A 17,632-nucleotide genomic window follows, 5' to 3' on the forward strand; every position below is an offset into this window, starting at 1 on the left:
TGTATTTTTAGTAGAGACAGGGTTTTACCACGTTGGCCAGGATGGTCTCAATCTCTTGACCTCGTGATCCACTCACCTTGGCCTCCCAAAGTGCTGAGATTACAGGCATGAGCCACTCTGCCCGGCCCACTTTCTCCTATTTTATCATCTCTTCCTTTTCTTCCTCCCACCCTTGTCTCCATGGGCTTATGAACAGGTCCTTTCCTTTCTTTTCTACCCCTACTGATATCTGCCAACAACAAAACTCATAGACCTGTAAGTTAAACATCACTGAAAAGGTGATTCTTTGCTATAAGCACCAATCTTTAGAAAACTGGAGAGCCAATCTATAGGTTGGGTCTGTAGCTGAGAATGTAGACCAGATGGTCTGAATCATTTCCAGCATGAAGCCCATGAGTTATAGTGAACTCAGGGTGGGCTTCTAGGGGTACTATGGCTGAAGTGATTGCTTTTTATTCTATGTAAAAGATATGTACTTGTAATACATATATCTAGAAGCATACACCCACCCCCAGATTATTAGTCTGATTTGTACTACAAATCATTCCTCTCCCCTAAGAAGTGACCCAATCTCTTGCAGGATGTACACAGATTATGTATTGCTTTGAGCTCATTCTGCCTAACACTGAAGCCTCTTTGAAAATGTAAAAACAGTGACTGATCAAATCTGGGATTTTCTTAGTTGCACTGTTTTTTTCCAGAGACCTGAAAAAAGTGATATATCTGTGGTTCTTAAAAATATTCCTTTTGGGGTGATCCACTTATAAATTGGGGCATAGTCGGGGATCTCATATCTGCCTTTTAAGATGAAATGTATTTTCATATAAGGCTTTAAATTATTTGAAAAAAAGTAATTTATGAATCATGGTCAGACTTGAAACTATGCCATAGATGCCATAGATATTGGGGGAGAGTCACCCAATCAGAATGCACTATCAAGTGGTCATGGAGACAACGGGATGATATGCATCTCACTTGTAGCCACTTCCAAAATCTGAAATGTATGCCATTTTATAGGGAGCTGTCTGGTCTGGTGATTATTACAGCGTGGATGATCCTGTGCTGCAGTTCCTCAAAGTAAGTATTCAACTCATTAGTTAAAATCACATCTTCAAGGCTGATAAAATCAGGTAGTAAGTGAACATACTGCCATAGAAGTAAGAACAGGAATCTTTTGGCCGGGCGTGGTGATGCACGCCTGTAATCCCAGCACTTTGGGAGGCCAAGGCAGGCAGATCACGAGGTCAAGAGATTGACACCATCCTGGCCAACATGTTGAAACCCTGTTTCTACTAAAAATACAAAAATTAGTCGGACATGGTGGCACATGCCTGTAGTCCCAGCTACTCAGGAGGCCAAGGCAGGAGAATTGCTTGAACGGGAGGCAGAGGTTGCAATGAGCTGAGATCACACCATTGCACTTCAACCATTGCAAGACTCTGTCTCAAAAAAAATAATAATAATATTTTGAAAGAAATCTTCCCTTTTCTTAAGAGAAGCCAATAATAGTTTATTTAAAAGTTTCATGGTCACTGTTGTCCACGAAAACCATAGTTTTTTACATGGCCCACTGTAGTCATAGGCAGTTGTCAGCCTAAAGTTTGTTCTTCAGGGTGAAGGAAAATGATCTCAGGAGGAAGCATGGAGATTCAGGAAAGAATGAAGAGCAAAGACAATATAAATGTGTGTGTACAGATCAATGAATGTTAACCAAACTTACCTAGGATAAAAATACATGACAACAGTGACATAAAATCTGGAAAATAGTGAATGGAATTAAAGTTTTCTAAGGTTCTTTAATTGTGTGAGAAGAGGTGAAAGTATCCATTTATATTAGACTTCGGTAAGTCCAGGATTCATGTTTTAATTGTTAAGAGTAACCACTAATAGCATTAAAATGAGTACAGAAGGCAGGAAAAGGGGAAGGGGGAACAGAAAAAAATGAGGACCAATAGGAAACATCTGTTAAGATATAGATTTAAACCTAGAGATATCAGAAATTACATTAAATGTAAAGATTTCAGTTAAGTGCCAAAGATTTTCAAAATATATAAAAAGATTTAAAACCCAACTTTACACTGCTTATAAAAGATAACCCTTAACTATACTGATATAGAAAGATTTAAAGTCAAAAGATGAAAAAAATTTACAAACACCAGCCAAATGAAATCCAGTATTGCAATTTTAACAACAAAGTAGAATCTAAGGCAATTACTGGAGGGAAAAAAAAATTTTATGAATATTTTTAATTTTTTGATTTAAACTTTTTAGTTTGAATTTTCAAATATATATTAAAAGCAGAGAGATTAATATAGTGAATCAGATGCTTATCTGTGATGTTAATAGTCTTTGATAAGTACTGCCTAAATCCATTAGTTAGTTTGGTTTGCAAAACTGTGATATTCTAGTTATATCACTACTTGTTTATTAGCTGAAAAACGTCTATAAAGAGAAATGTCCACTTATTTATCCGTTGGCTACTCCAAGGTACAGATCATCAGAAGAAAATGAAAGGAAAAGAAGTTAATTCTCTCCCTTAGTTACCAGTTTCCTTTTTTTCTTTTTCTTTTTTTCAGACAGAGTCTTGCTCTGTCGCTCAGGCTGGAGTGCAGTGGCATGATCTTGGGTCACTGCAACTGCAACCTCTGCCTCCCAGGTTCAAGCGATTCTCTTGCCTCAGCCTCCCAAGTAGCTGAGACTACAGGTGTACAGTACCATGCCTAGATAATTTTTGTGTGTTTCTTTCTTTTTTTTTTTTTTTTTTTTGAGACAGAGTCTTGCTCTGTCACCCAGGCTGGAGTGCAGTGGCATGATCTCAGCTCACTGCAACCTCTGCCTCCCACTTTCAAGGAGCTCTCCTGCCTCAGCCTCCCGAGTAGCTGGGACTACAGACGGAGGCCACCACACCCAGGTAATTTTTGTATCTTTTACTAGAGACAGGATTTCACCATATTGGCCAGGCTGGTCTCAAACTCCTAACCTCAAGTGATCCGCCCACCTTGGCCTCCCAAAGTGCTGGGATTATGGGCAATTTTTGTATTTTTAGTAGAGACATGGTTTCACCATGTTGTCCAGCCGGTTATCGAACTCCTGACCTCAGGTGATCCACCCACCTTGGCCTCCCAAAGTGCCAGGATTACAGACATGAGCCACCACGCCCGGCCTAGTTACCAGTTTTTAAAATGTATTGTTTCTTACCTGGGCATTCTCCAACGGTGACCAATGAGTCTTGTTTCTTTATTTTTGTTTAGTACCATTAAAAAGTCATGGATTTAAACATACTTATTTATTTATTTATTTATTTTTTTTGAGACAGAGTCTCACTCTGTCACCCAGGCTGGAGTGGTGTAGTGGCAGGATCTCAGATCACTGCAACCTCCACTTCCCAAGTTTAAGCAATTCTCCTCCCTCCTGAGTAGCTGGGACTACAGGTGGACGCCACCACGCCCAGCTAATTTTTGTACTTTTAGTAGAGACGGGGTTTCACCATGTTGTCCAGGCTGGTCTCGAACTACTGACCTCATGATCTGCCTGCCTCAGCCTCCCAAAGTGCTGGGATTACAGGCGTGAGCCACTGCATCTGGTCAATTTAAACATACTTGATGTGTTTCAGTCCATGACAGTTACTGTCTTTATTGATGCTCACACCATCCCATTTTTGGCCAGTGGCACTTACTCAGGTTGGCTCCTGAATTGTTTCTGACATGACCCTAGTAAATCTTTGATAGCTTCCTTGCTTTCTGGTATGCAAGATATTAAACCAGAAAGTCATTTTATACCCAGGATCATGTTTTATGCCACAGACCTGGAATCAGCAGTGTTTGCAATGTTTATGAATTTATATATGTCATAAAGGTATATGTATACATAGATACATATATATGTACATGTATACATTTAAAGTTAAAGTATCTTATGAGTTTATACTAACTACTTAAATTCAGAGGCACCAGTTCTCATTAACCTTATTGGACATTTTATATCTGTATCTCCTTTTAAAACATGGCAAAATCTCTAGTCTCAGTGACCTCAACATAATCACCCATTTGATTTATTCTATAATGCAAACGCAATCTCAAAATAATAATATGACTAATGAAAACGGGTTCTTTTGTTTGTTTTTGTTTATTAGAGTATAACCTACTAAGGGATGTACGCTCAAATTACTGGGCATAATTGTTCTGTATGCTAATGCCACCAATTGAATACACAGGTTCATTTATTTCTAGGGATAACTGTATTGAAAATATACTGATATTATTTTATAATTATGTAAAATATCTGCATGGCTCGAAAGTCAAATCTATAAAATAAGATATATTAAAAGAAATCTATCCAGTAAAACCAGGTGGAAAGAGAAAGAAAAAAACACAAAAGAAATGTAGCTTCTCCAGCCCCCAACCCTGTATCTTCCCTTTCCCTATGGGGGAAACTTTTTTCAGTTTTATAGTTTATCCTTCCATGATTTTTCAGTGGAGCAAATGTGTGCAGTTAGTTCTATTCCTGCTTATCTTAGGTAATTGGCAGTGTACTGTACACAGTTGTATTCCACTTGCTTTTCCACTTATATCCTGGAGATCATTCTATAGTATAGAAAAACTTTTCTTATTCTGCCGATAGCTCCATAGTTTAATCACCCAGTCCTCTGCTATGTAGACAGTAGACAGAGCAGGACTCTGTCTCATCAGATAGTTAAGGCCAAGGCGGGTGGATCACGAGGTCGGGAGATTGAGACCATCCTGGCTAACATGGTGAAACTCAGTCTCTACTAAAATACAAAAAAAAAAAAAATATATATATATATATATATATATATATATATATATATAGCTGGGTGTGGTGGCGTGTGCCTGTAGTCCCTGCTACTCAGGAGGCTAGGCAGGGGAATCACTAGAACTGGGAGGCAGAGGTCACAGTGAGCCAAGATCGCGCCACTGCACTCCAGCCTGGCAACAAAGCAAGACTCCATCTTACAGAAAAAACTTTCTATTTACTCCCAAATTCCCCTCCATATGGCTCCTCCATTTTGCATCCCCACCAGCCATAGCTAACAGTGTCTGTTTCCCCATAGCCTTGCCAACAGAATATATTATCAAAATCTTGAATTTTTACTCATCGGATAGTTGAGAAAGGGGTAGTTTTAACTTACATTTCTCTTATTAAGAGCAAAAGTGAGCACATTTTCAAATGGTTAAGAGCCATTTGTATTTATTTTTCTATGAAAAATCTTGTTCTATCTCTGAGCAATGTAGGTTTAACCTGACTCTAAGGTTGTTAGTCTTTTCTGTTTTTAGAAGCTCCATCTGTGATGTAACCTGAAAAGATTTTTTTGCAGTTTGTTATTTTCCTTTAACTTTGCTTAGGCAAAGGCTTTGTCATGAAAAGTTCTTTTATTTTTTTATCTTTTTATTTTATGTAATTGTACTTATCAATTCTTTTCCTTAATTGCTTCTGAATTTGGAGTCATAGTTAGGAAAACCTTCTCTCTCTCAGGTTGTAAAGTAACTTGCCTAAGTTTTCATCTAATACCTGTATGGTTTCATTTGTACATTTAAATATTTGATCTGTTTCGAATTTACTCTGGTGTTAATGGTATGAAGAACAGGTCCAGTTTCATATTAGAAAGTAGATTTAATATGCCAAAGGAAAACACTTTTTTTTTTTTTTGAGGCAGAGTCTCGCTCTCTCTGCAGGCTGGAGTGCAGTGGCGTAATCTCGGCTCACTGCAACCTTCACCTCCTGGGTTCAAGCAATTCTCCTGACTCGGTCTCCTGAGTAGCTGGGACTACAGGCATGTGCCTCCACACCCAGCTAATTTTTGTATTTTTTTGTAGAGACCATGTTGGCCAGGATGGTCTCGATCTCTTGACCTTGTGATCTGTCTGCCTCAGCCTCCCCAGGTGCTGGGAATACAGGCGTTGAGCCACCAAACCCGGCCCAAGAAGACACTTTTTAATGACAAAAGATTCAGTTCATTAAGAAGATAATAACAATGCTACATTTGCATGGACCTAATAACACAGCCACCAAATAGATACAACAAAAATTGACAGAACTAAGAAGAAAAATGGAAAAAGCCACAGTCATTTTGGGAGACTAACACACCTCTCAGTTACTAGCAAACAAACACAAAAAATAAAAATAATGATATAAAAGATTTTAATCACACAATAAGAAACCAATAATGGCAGAATACACATTCTTTTCAAGTGCACCTTGAGTATTTTACAAAATGACTATATGTTTGGCCATGAAGTAAGTGCCAACGAATTTCAAAGGACTGAAATCCCGCAGAGTATGTTCTTTGACCACAGTGCAATTAAGCTAGAAATCATTACCAAAAAGATAATTAGGCAATTCCTGTATATTTGGAAGTTAGGAAATACAGTTTCAAATAACACTTGGGTCAAAGAAGAAATCACAATAGAAATTAGAAAATATTTTGAACTGAATAAGGTGAATATTATATATCAAAAAGTGTGAGATGCAGCTAAAAGTCATGCTTAGAGGGAAACATATAGCCTTAAGTATATTTTTTCAAGCTTCCAGGAGTTAGGAATTTTTTATTTCAAGAAATTAGGAAAAGAACAGCAAGTTAAACCCCAAAGAAACAAGAAGAAAATAAACATAAAAACAGAAATCAGTGAAATAAAAAAATCAACATAAAAATAGAGAATTAAGGTCAAATATTGATTATCTGAAATGATTTATGACATTGATAAGGACTGACAAGACAAAAAGGAAATAAGATCACAAGGAAGTACAAATAACAAATGTCAGGAATAAAGAAGACTACTACTATGTATCTAATAAGTATTGTAAAAATCTTAAGTGGATATTATGAAGAACTTTACACCAATAAATTTGAAATATAAATTAGACAGATTTCTTGAAAAAATACAGTTTACCAACATTTACACAAGAAGAAATACTCAGAATGGTCCCATAACTATTAAAGAAATTGAGTTCATAATTTAAATTTTATAGCTGGAGAAGTCTACATAACATTTAAGGAAAAAAATAATAGCAACTTTCAATAAATACTTCCAGAGAACAGAAAAAAAAGAAACACTTCCCAACTAATTTTATGAGGACAGATAATCAAAACTTGACAAGAACATGACAAAAAAAAAAAAGAAAGAAATTACACAATCTCACTCATGACCACAGATGGAAAATTCCTAAACAACACATTAGCAAGTCAAATCCTGCAATGTATAACCCAACCACCAAGTCTGGTTTATTCTAGGAATGCAAAGTTAGTTTAACATTAAAAAAACCAACCAATGTTTTCCACCACATTAATGGAATGAAAGAAGAAATTAAGTTATCTTCTAGATCCATACAGAAATAGCGTGTCATAAAATTCAACATCCATTCATGTTAAAAACTCTTAGAAAGTAGTGTAGAAAGGAACTTAACCTGATAGAGGATATCTGCACTAAACCCTGAGACTTAATGGTAAACAGCTGAAAACTTTCTCTGAGATCAGGAATGAGATGAGGTTGGCCATACTGCCACTTCTATTCAACGCCATCCTAGCTATTGTCCCAACCAGTAAAATAAGGCAAGAAAAAGATATAAAATGCCCAAGGATTAGACAAGAAGAAATAAAATTTTCATTATTTCTGGGTGACATGTATAGAAAATAAAAAAGAATTAAATAATTACTAGAATAAGTGAGTTTTGTATGGTCACTGGATCAGGATACAAAAATCAACTGCATTTCTATCAGCAAGTAACAAGTGATAAAACAAAAAATTACCATTTATAAAAACATTCAAAAACTCAACTCCCTAGGAACAAATCTAGCAAAGATATGCAAAATCTCTACACAGAAAACTATAACACATTATGGGAGAAACTGAAGAAAGCCAAAATAATTGGAAGGCTAACCATATAATGGCAAATGGATGAATAAATAAAATGATAGAAGAGAGTAGAATTTAGAAACAGATCTATACATATGTAGTTTTGACTTGACAAAGATGGTACTTCAAGGTAGCAAAGAAAGGCAGTCTTTTCAATAAACAGGCTTAGATAAATTCAATATCCACTTGGAAAAATAGTGAAAGAACCCCTACTTTCACAACTTGCATAAAAATCAATTCCAAGGGGATCACAGATTATAAAAAAGCAAAACGATAAAACTTATACTAGAGAATAAATACCTTCAAGACTTTGGTGAGGGAAATTCTTAAATAGAACTCAAAAATCATTAGGAAAAGATCAACTTTACCATTGTCAAATTAATCAATGACTTCTGTTCCTCAAAAGATGTCAACTGGGACAAGGTATTTGTAACACATATAAATAAGGATTTATATTTAGCATATATATAAAGAATTTCTACAAATTAATGAGTTATATTTCTATAAAACAACTGAGATGAGAATATACTAAAATATAACTATGTGTTTTATCAAGTCAGTCTTTATACTTCTTTCCAAAGCAGTCCATACTTTTTATTGGATTTTGATTTATAATAATTTTTGTGTCTTTATAGGAACCCAGCTGGTGGAAGAATTCAATTGGCTATTGCCATTGCAATCACACTTTTCCCATTTATCTCATGGGTCTACATATATGTTAACGAGGAAATGCGGTCCTCCTGGCCAACTCATTGCAAGACAGTACTTTAAATAAATTCAAGAATTTCATTTTTAAAATGAGTGTTTTCAGTCAATTTTTTATAAACATTAGGGGAACAAGCCAGTTTTCAGGAGTTTATTTCAGGTAATTGGGGCTAATAGAGTTTTTTAAAATTCCAAATAACTTTTTAAGGCTGCATACAATTTATTTGATATAAGATTGGATGGGACAAGTGAGAAACAGTCTGATGTTTTCCGGAAGCCTTTCTGCAGGGTCTTGTGTCATAATGTAGTGGAAAAAGCCAGAGAATAGAAGTTTAAATGCAAGTTCTAACTACTCACCTTTGTAACTATTTAATTTGGGCAAATATATAAACCCCCGGTGGGTATTTCTTTATAAAACAGGATTAATGCCAGATCTACTTATATAGTTGTAAGCATCAGTCTAGAAAATGTAAGAGCACTCTGAAGATACAAAGTGTTCAGAAAGATTACAGAGGGCTGCAGGTGATTAAAATAGAGGGGAGCAAGGATTGGGTAATATACTGAAATAAAGGATCAAGACAGGGTTATAGCCCCCCCCCCTTTTTTTTTTAAAGACAGTCTCACGGTCACCCAGGCTGGAGTGCAGTGGCATGATCACAGCTCACTGCAGTCTTGACCTCTCAGGGCTCAGATGATCCTTCTACCTCAGCCTCCCAAGGAGCTAGGACTACAGGTGCGCACCACTAATTTTTTTAAATTTTTTGTGGATACGGGGTTTTGCCATGTTGCCCAGGCTGGTCTTGAACACCTGAGCTCAAGCGATCTGTCCACCTCAGCCTCCCAAAGTACTGGGATTATAGGCATGAGCCACCCGCCTGGCCTCTATTACTAAAATCTTTCACACCTCCACATTTTTCTTCCATTGTTCTCTACTTCACACAGCTCAGAAAGCTCTAAGGGCTCCATACTATCTGGCAAGTTAAAGTCTATCTCTTGGTTCATCATTCAAGGCCCTCCGTAATATGGCCCCAGCCTATCCTTTTTTGCCATATTTTTTGCCATATCCCCCTGCCTCCAACCTGGCACCTTTTTGGTGAATCGTCACAGCATGACTTGCCATATCTAACTTCAGCATACCTTTTTGATGCCTCTGCTTTTGCTGTTCTACTTGATATACTCTTCTCCACTTATTCAAGCCATTTTTCTTCATTTTGCATGTCATCCCCAATCCCTTCGAACAAAATTAATCTTCCATGTTCCCTTGGTCCTTTGTGTGACCACAAATTTCACATATTTAAATCATGGATGTCTGTTTAATTCATGGTAAGGTCTATGAGTGCAGGAGTACATTATAGTCACCTCTGTGGTCAGCTGAACAACTGTATCCACGTCCTAATCCCTGGAACCTATGTTACCTTATATCACAAAATAAATTCTGCAGATGTGATTAAGCCATCCTGAGATGGGGGTTACCTGGATTATCTGGTTGGGTCCCAAAGGTTACTGTAAGTGTCCTTGCAAGACAAAGGCTGAAGCAGATCTGACTACGGACAGCAGAGAATATGACATGACAGTAAAGAAAGATTTGAAGATACAACACTGCTGGCTCTGAATATGGAAGAAGGGGCCATGGGCCACAGAATGCAAAAGTACAGCTCTGGAAGCTGGAAGAGGATTCTTCCTAGACCCTCCTCAGGGAGCATGGCTGAAACCTTGGTTTCAGCCAAGCAGAAATGATTTCAGACTTCTGACCTCCAGACTGCAAGAAAACAAATGTGTTGTTTTAAGCCACAAGGTTTGATTTCTAACAGCAGCCATAGAAAGCTAATACTCCTTTATACCTCTATAGTATTCAACTGGCATGCTTATTTCTTATCATGTTTTGGGCGCTCCATCAATCTTTCTCCACACCTGAGTAGACCCCATTTGCCATCTAGTGTTTCTGCACATAAGCCTTAGCATATATGAAAATGGTGTTAAGCATCTCCCATTAGTGTACAAAGGGAGTCAGTGTAAATTCATTTACCTGCTGTAGCTTCACCCAGCACTAGCTGGTGACCCAAAGAGACCAAGCTGGCTGGCACACGGCTGCACTGCCACTTGGTCCTATGAATCACAAGAGGACAACATGACTTTTCTGAAGGCCCTTCTTACAGGGATGGAGCGCCACACACTCACCGTGAAATATCTGTTGGTAATTTTGTTTACAAAATGGGAATACAAGCCAATAAAAATGCAAGTGTAGGTGTTCGGAGAAAAAATTCTCCAAAGCTCAGTTACACAGCAGGGTGAACAGAAAAAGTGTACCTGAGCTTATGTGGTGAACTTGCAGTTACATAGTTAATCAACGTGAATACATTCTCCTTGTAAAAAGTTAAAAAATCAGGTTAGGCCAAATAAAATCCCTCATGAGGACTATACACCCCTGCTCAGTCTCCTCCCTAGTTTACTGCGTTTCTAACTTACAATGGATACATTATCCAAAAAGACATTTCTGAATACTTTATCAACCAACACACACTGAAACTATGAATACATTTTGTTATGCAAGCTGAATACTAAACAATGAGACTGAGCATTTTTATGTTTTTGTTTGGGGGGACAAACACAAAGCTCATTTTCTATCAAGCTAAACAAAATAAACTAGACTAACAATGGAAGGCTCTTTCTTTTTTTTTCTTTTCGAGACGGGGTTTCACCATGTTGGCCAAGCTGGTCTCGAATTCCTGACCTCAGGTGATTCACCCACCTCGGCCTCCCAAAGTGCTGGGATTACAGGCGTGAGCCATCACTTCCAGCCTCTTTCTTGTAATTCATAATTCTGTCTGGAACTCTGCCTCTCCCTTTCAACAGCATTTTGTCAGGATAGACGTGAACTGTGCCGAAAGCTTGGCTGTCTGGAGCTGTTTCAATAACTCCTTCTAGGTTGACGTGGTATACACCAAAAGGATCCTCAGAGTAGCCACCATCATGGGTGTGACCAGCAAAGAAACACACCACACACTTGTGAGACCAAATGACTGCCAAGGCATCTCTGTAGTTCCAGGCCAGACACACACTGTCAGAGGCGTCAGGGTAAATGGGAAGATGGCCTGTTAGTTAAAGAAAAGAAGAGTTATAAGCCAATTAAGAAACCTCTCTTCTATAAAAATAAATGGCTAAAAGCTAGCACTCAGAAAAAGAAAAAAAAATTGCTATCTCATTATGCAAATGAACTGAGACCAGAGGGAATTCACACCCATGAAAACACTAGGCCACCTACAGCCACATCTCTGAAGCATGGAAGAAGGGTGAGACAGTTCACATGACGTGCGACAAGCTGCTGTAGACGTAAAACCTGAACCTCTGAGGCCTATGTCATCTCAAGTTGCCCAAACACCAAGGAAGACTGAGGGTGTCCTATGCAGCACAGTCTGCAGAGGCAGCCAGAAATTGGGCAGATGCTGTGCTGGAATCCAATCCCCCTGATTTCCTTAAATGTGAATGAATGTTATATACACAGCATTATGTAACATAAAATAAAAGAACAGGCCGGGTGCGGTGGCTCATGTCTGTAAACCCAACACTTTGGAAGGCCAAGGCAGGTGGATCACCTGAGGTCAGGAGTTCAGGACCAGCCTGGACAACATGGTGAAACCCTGTCTCTACTAAAAATACAAAAATCAGCCAGGCGTGGTGGTAGGTATCTGTAGTCCCAGTTACTCAGGAGGCTGAGGCAGAAGAATTGCTTGAACCTGAGATGGGGTGGTTGCAGTGAGCCAAGATCACACCACCACACTCTAGCCTGGGTGACAAAGCGAGACTCCATCTCGAAAAATAAAAATGTGAAAATAAATGAATGAATGAACAGTTTAGGGATGGACCATGGATTATGTGTCATTTACATAAACAATGTCTCAGAATTGATTTATGGGATTTTAAACACCCATTACATCAAGGTAGCCATACCCACTTTACAGATGAAAAACTGAGTTAAAACAAAGAAGATTTATTCTGGCGTCCACAGGAAGTATGCAGAAGCAGAGTTTCGAATTTCTAACGGCAACACATCCATGAGTTTATACCATACATCAGGCCATGGTGCTCACTCTGAAGTACAGCTCACATTGCATCTTCCCATTAAATCACTTTTTTTCTATTACTGTTCATTTTTATTCTAAAATTTAAACATGTTTCTGCTTAATACCTGTTTGTAATACAAGTTTTTTTTTAAAAAGTGCTTACATGCACTGATTACCACCTAACAGCTAAGCATCCAAAGGCATGTGAGTATCTGGAAGCCACACTGATTCATCTATCAAGTCCCTGCAGCATTTGACACAATTAGTTGTTCCCTTCTCTCTGAAAAATTTGGCTCTCAAGACACCACTATTTTTCCTAGTGGTGTCTTTCTAGTTTTTCCCTAACTTCAATGGCCACTAATTTCCAATCTCCTTTGCTGGTTTCCTCTCATTTCCCCAAGGTCTTACCAGGAGTGCCTGAATGCTTGGTCCTTGGACTTCTCTATTCATACCTAATGCGTTGGTGATCTCTTAGTGATTTACTAAGTGATTAAATGTCATCTATATACTCTTTCAATTTCCACATTTATATAGCTAGCCTAAATCTCTATTCTGAATTTCAGACTTCTAATGTCTGAGCTACCCACTCAGCATCTCCAACAATGTCTAGTAAGCATCTGAAACTTACATTTCCAAACCTGAACCCCTGTCCTCTCCATTCAAACCCCTCATCCTGCAGTGTCCCCTCTCTCAGCTAATGGCAATTCTGTCCTTCCAAATGCACGGCCAAAATTCAAAAAGTAGGATGACCTCGAGTAGCCACAATGAAAGTTAAGAAATCTATTACACTTTAACTTTTAAACTTTACGAAAGAAAACTTAAATTATTCAGTTGTTAAGTTTGCTTTTCCAGTTTTTAAGCTTACAGCAAATAGTAGAAGAAACTTAAGAGATGCTAAATTAGATAGGTGTACCGCCATGAATAAAAAAAAGGGAAGAACCCAGCATCACATGGGAAAGGGGACTGAGACATAAAGCATGGATTCTAATCACAGTGCTGTCAGTAGCTACGTGACTTTGCTATGCTTCAATCTCTCTGGGCTTCAATTTCTTTATCTTTAAAATTCAGCAGTTTGGCTATATGATCTCTAGGTTCCCTTCAGCTCCAGTACAGGCTGGCAGTGGAAAACTTAAAAGCAGACACAAGAAGTATCCTAGTTTCTCAGATGACTTATTATAGAGCCAAAAGGAGTCACATCATTCCAACAACTCGAGGGCGCGCATCTCTTCCAACCTTTTAATGACACTTGGTATTCCAATGGTAGCAGAAACACTTCTGCTCCATCTACATGTTTTTACCACATCAGTGGAAGATTAATAAGGAAAAACTACATTTATAGATAGAAATATAGTTTTATCTAATCATCTCTCTGAATGCCCTATCATTTTCAAAGGGGTTTCATATTCACAATTTCATTAGATACACTATTGAGAACACTGCCGTTTGTAGGTTCACTATTTGCCCAGGACCACACAGTTCATAAATACAAGAGCCAGAATGGCATCCTGTCCTTCCGGCTCTCAGTCCAGTCTTCTAAACTATTATCCCACACCATCTAATTCTAAAACAAGGGCTCTAATCTCAACCTCCAAACCAAGTCTCCCAGCCATGCTGCAAATTCAAGTTCAGTTCTGTATATGTGTTTTCACGCATGCATGCGCGCATATGTGTTTTAAGCACCCCTAGATTCCTACAATCTCTGACGGCAGTGTATCCACTAAAAACAATTCTAAATGAAAATAATACAAATCTAACTTCCTTGTGAGCATGTGGGAGGCACGGCTAGAGAATGGGAAGTGCTCACTGCCAGCTGAGCCTGTACCACACATCCCCTGTGGTAACAGCTTTGCTGCATCTAGGCAGCAGTGGCCTCTGTTCGGTGGCCACTATGCTGACAGGCAGGTCTCTAAGGCTGAGATTTGGTATGGGCCCTAACTGAATTTCTCACTTAGAAATTACTTCATTACAGTTTAAGAAACTCAGGGCTTCCTACTTTGAGGAAAGGATCCAAGCCCTGGTACTGACTTCCACTAATAAATTTAGTGTGGCATCTCCTTTATTAAGCTGATCGCAGCCTGGATTCCACACATTAGAATTCAGCTTGTTTTTCTTTTGTTTTTATTTTTTTGAGATAGGGTCTCGCTTTGTCACCCAGGCTGGCGTGCATTGGCATGATCTCGGCTCACTGCAGCCTCTGCCTCCCAGTTCACATGATTCTCCTGCCTCAGCCTCCCAAGTAGCTGGGACTACAGGCGCGTGCCCTGCTAATTTTTTCATGTGTTTTTAGTAGAGATGGGGTTTCACCATGTTAGCCAGGCTGAATTTAACATGTTTTAATTTTGAGTCAAGTTTCTTGGCAATTTTTATGTCTTAGTTATCACGGTGAAGTCATTTCACCTTTTGGTTCTTGCTTCTCTTATGGAGAGAAGGTTTTAAAAAAAAAACTTAGAAAAAGCCAAACTTTTGGAGTTTTTATTTTTGTATTAATGTCAATATTCTGCTTGTGATATTATACTAAAGTTTTACAAAATGTTTACATTGGAGGAAATGGGGCAAAACAGCTAAGTGATTGCTCTGAATTATTTCTTACAAATGCATGTGAATCTACAATGATTTCAAAAATAATATTAATGTTTAAAAAAGAAGTTACTTCATAAACTGACCTCATTTGAGGAAATTCGACTTAGAACCTAAAGGGCCAACTCACAGGCTCCATATATGGCAAGATGTTTCTGTTATTTCTTTCTTGGTTCATCCTTAAATGTTCATCTTACATTCAGGTGGTTTCTAAATAAAAATTTTTAAAGTGTCCATTTTATAGAAGGAGGATATCGAAACACAAATATTGTTAGTATGCTTTAATGCCTAACTTTCCTGAATCTCTAAAATGTTAGTGTAATCAGGTAATTTAAATACTTACTCACAATCACCACCTTTTCTTGGTTTGTATCAGAGAACGTAAGCACTTCATTCAACCAGTTTAGCTGTTCTTGGCTGAATCCTCCATTAAACTGGACAAACTGGGGCTCAGAAAGTCCTGAAATGAATTCAGTAATTTTAGACCCATCAAAAGCCATTTTTCCCCACATTTGGACATTCAAATTTAGTTAATGTAAGGATGCTTGTTTTTCTTTAGGAATATTTGATTAGCAACAATCAACTTAAAATAAGAAATCACAAGCATTTAGAAAAATATATAAATGAATCACACTGCATCTCACTCCTAATCTTGACAGTCCCTCCTAACTTGGCTGGCTTTCCATTATATTAAAAATGCAAATTTCTTATTAAGTCCACTGAGCCACTACATATTCCTGGCCCTGTTTACACTCCAAAATCATCTTGTACCCCACTGGCCCTTTCCTGTACTCTTCAACAACACTCTAGTCTTAGTCCATTTAGTGCCATTGCATGTTTTTCCCTCTGTCTGCTAAATCCCTATGCCCATTCTTTCCAAGGAGAACTCCTCCTTGTCATTTAGGTCTTGGCTTAAATATCCTTCTCCTTGGAGATGCTTTCCCTGATCACCTAATCTAAAACAGTAAGCCTAATCCTTTTCGATAACACTCTGTAACATCATACTCTAGTTCCTTGGTAGCACTTACGACCATAGAAATAATCTTGTTTCTGTTTCATTTATCATCTGCCTTGCCTATTTACTGTTTGTTCCCTCCATTCCATCCATCAAAAAAGTGGTATTGTTAGTATTGCTTACAGCTCTGAATAGCAAGCCCTAGAAAAAGTGCCTGGCCTAGAACAGGCATTTAAAATATCTGTTTGATTTTCAATCTTAAATGAACTGTAACCAATCCATATGAGAGCAGGCTTGTGAGAAATCCTGACCCTGAACAAGTGACAATATACTTTTACCTTAATTGTCCATCTTCCTGCTGAATAAAAGGTAGTTGAAGAATTTAAAGACAATCTATTAGATTCTCAGCTCAAAGGAATAATTCACCTTGAGGACTATTCAGTTCCGTATTTGGATTGTGCTCCTTCAATATCTTCATACACTGCTCGTATTTTGGAGAAGACTGATCCACGCCCAAGACACTCAAGTCATATGCATCAAGTAAAATGAACCGGAATTTAGGGAATGGTACAAAATGATAAGCATAGTAATCCTCTGAAGGCATGGTCTCGGGATGATGTTCAATCTGGTCTTCTAGAAACTTTGTGTTAAGTTTAGAGTGTGTTAAATACTTTCTCCTGAAGTTATAGAATTCATGGTTTCCCCATGTATGATGAACTGGAACTTTAAGCTTCTTGAATGTGTCCATAACAACTTCTAAGGACTTTTCCGATGCATTATACTGTGCATTATATCCATCAATTATATCTCCAAGCTGAAGGACACAACAGGGTGTGCTGCTTTCATTATTCCAGTCTTCAATGGCACCCTGTAAGTGAAGAAGACTATGTCTATAGTATCGCCGCCGGGTTCCTTGGAAATTAAAGCCGTCTTCCAAGTCAGCATATTGAATATCTGCGATAACTCCAAAGGAGAAAAGATGCTCTGAATTCTCATTTAGGGCTTCAGGATTGGGTTTATCATCCATAACCTCCTAACAGGTTTCTAAATAAACTAAAGTAAAAAAATAATAATAACTAAATTATAAACATTTTAATTTCCCAATTTCACTGAAGAAAATGATAGAGAATATTAAACTTAAAGGTTAATTCATTAGGCAGCTTGATACAGGAAAAAGTACATGGCCTTTAGAGTCCAACAGTCTTCGGTCTAAATTACTAACCCTCTAAAATGCTTGTTTTCTCTTCTGTACAACAGATGATAGTCTCTATCTTTCAGAATAGTAACAATTGATATCCTATCAATAAATAGGGATTCTAATGCTAATAAGGCCAAATTTAAATCTGGAATAATTGCTGATTTTTGAGAAATACATATTCATTCTAAACACACAGACAGACACAAAACCCCTCTCCCACAAACACCAAATAATTCTATCAAAACTTTAAGATTTTTTTTTTTTT

The 17,632-nt window shown here is 37.9% G+C and overlaps 2 protein-coding genes across 6 annotated transcripts in view; one reads left to right on the plus strand and one right to left on the minus strand.

Moving 5' to 3' along the window:
* The window catches only part of TMEM220 (transmembrane protein 220), an 18,004-nt gene extending 9,335 nt beyond the window's left edge, over positions 1–8,669 (plus strand). The window contains exons 4-5 of the mRNA XM_017531364.1: positions 848–1,077; positions 8,507–8,669. Of these exons, the coding sequence (XP_017386853.1) occupies positions 848–1,077; positions 8,507–8,642 (366 nt within the window). The 3' untranslated portion in view covers positions 8,643–8,669. The remainder of the gene's footprint in view (positions 1–847; positions 1,078–8,506) is intronic.
* Positions 8,670–9,342: 673 nt separating this feature from the next.
* Positions 9,343–17,632, minus strand: part of ADPRM (ADP-ribose/CDP-alcohol diphosphatase, manganese dependent) — a 12,467-nt gene continuing 4,177 nt past the window's right edge. Inside the window, exons 2-5 of one of the 5 annotated variants that reach the window (XM_017531413.2) lie at positions 16,596–17,222; positions 15,558–15,674; positions 11,326–11,668; positions 9,344–10,682 (exon numbers count right to left, since the gene is read on the minus strand). In XM_017531413.2, coding sequence (XP_017386902.1) covers positions 11,349–11,668; positions 15,558–15,674; positions 16,596–17,196 — 1,038 coding nt within the window. In that variant the 5' untranslated portion in view covers positions 17,197–17,222 and the 3' untranslated portion in view covers positions 9,344–10,682; positions 11,326–11,348. Of the gene's footprint in view, positions 10,683–11,063; positions 11,669–15,557; positions 15,675–16,595; positions 17,223–17,632 lie in introns of those variants that run through there. The other 4 variants (XM_037739581.1, XM_017531414.2, XM_037739580.1 and 1 more) reach the window with 4 other exon arrangements.

This window comes from Cebus imitator, unplaced genomic scaffold (assembly GCF_001604975.1).
Source record: "Cebus imitator isolate Cc_AM_T3 unplaced genomic scaffold, Cebus_imitator-1.0 Scaffold72, whole genome shotgun sequence".
NCBI classification, from domain to species: Eukaryota; Metazoa; Chordata; class Mammalia; order Primates; family Cebidae; genus Cebus; species Cebus imitator.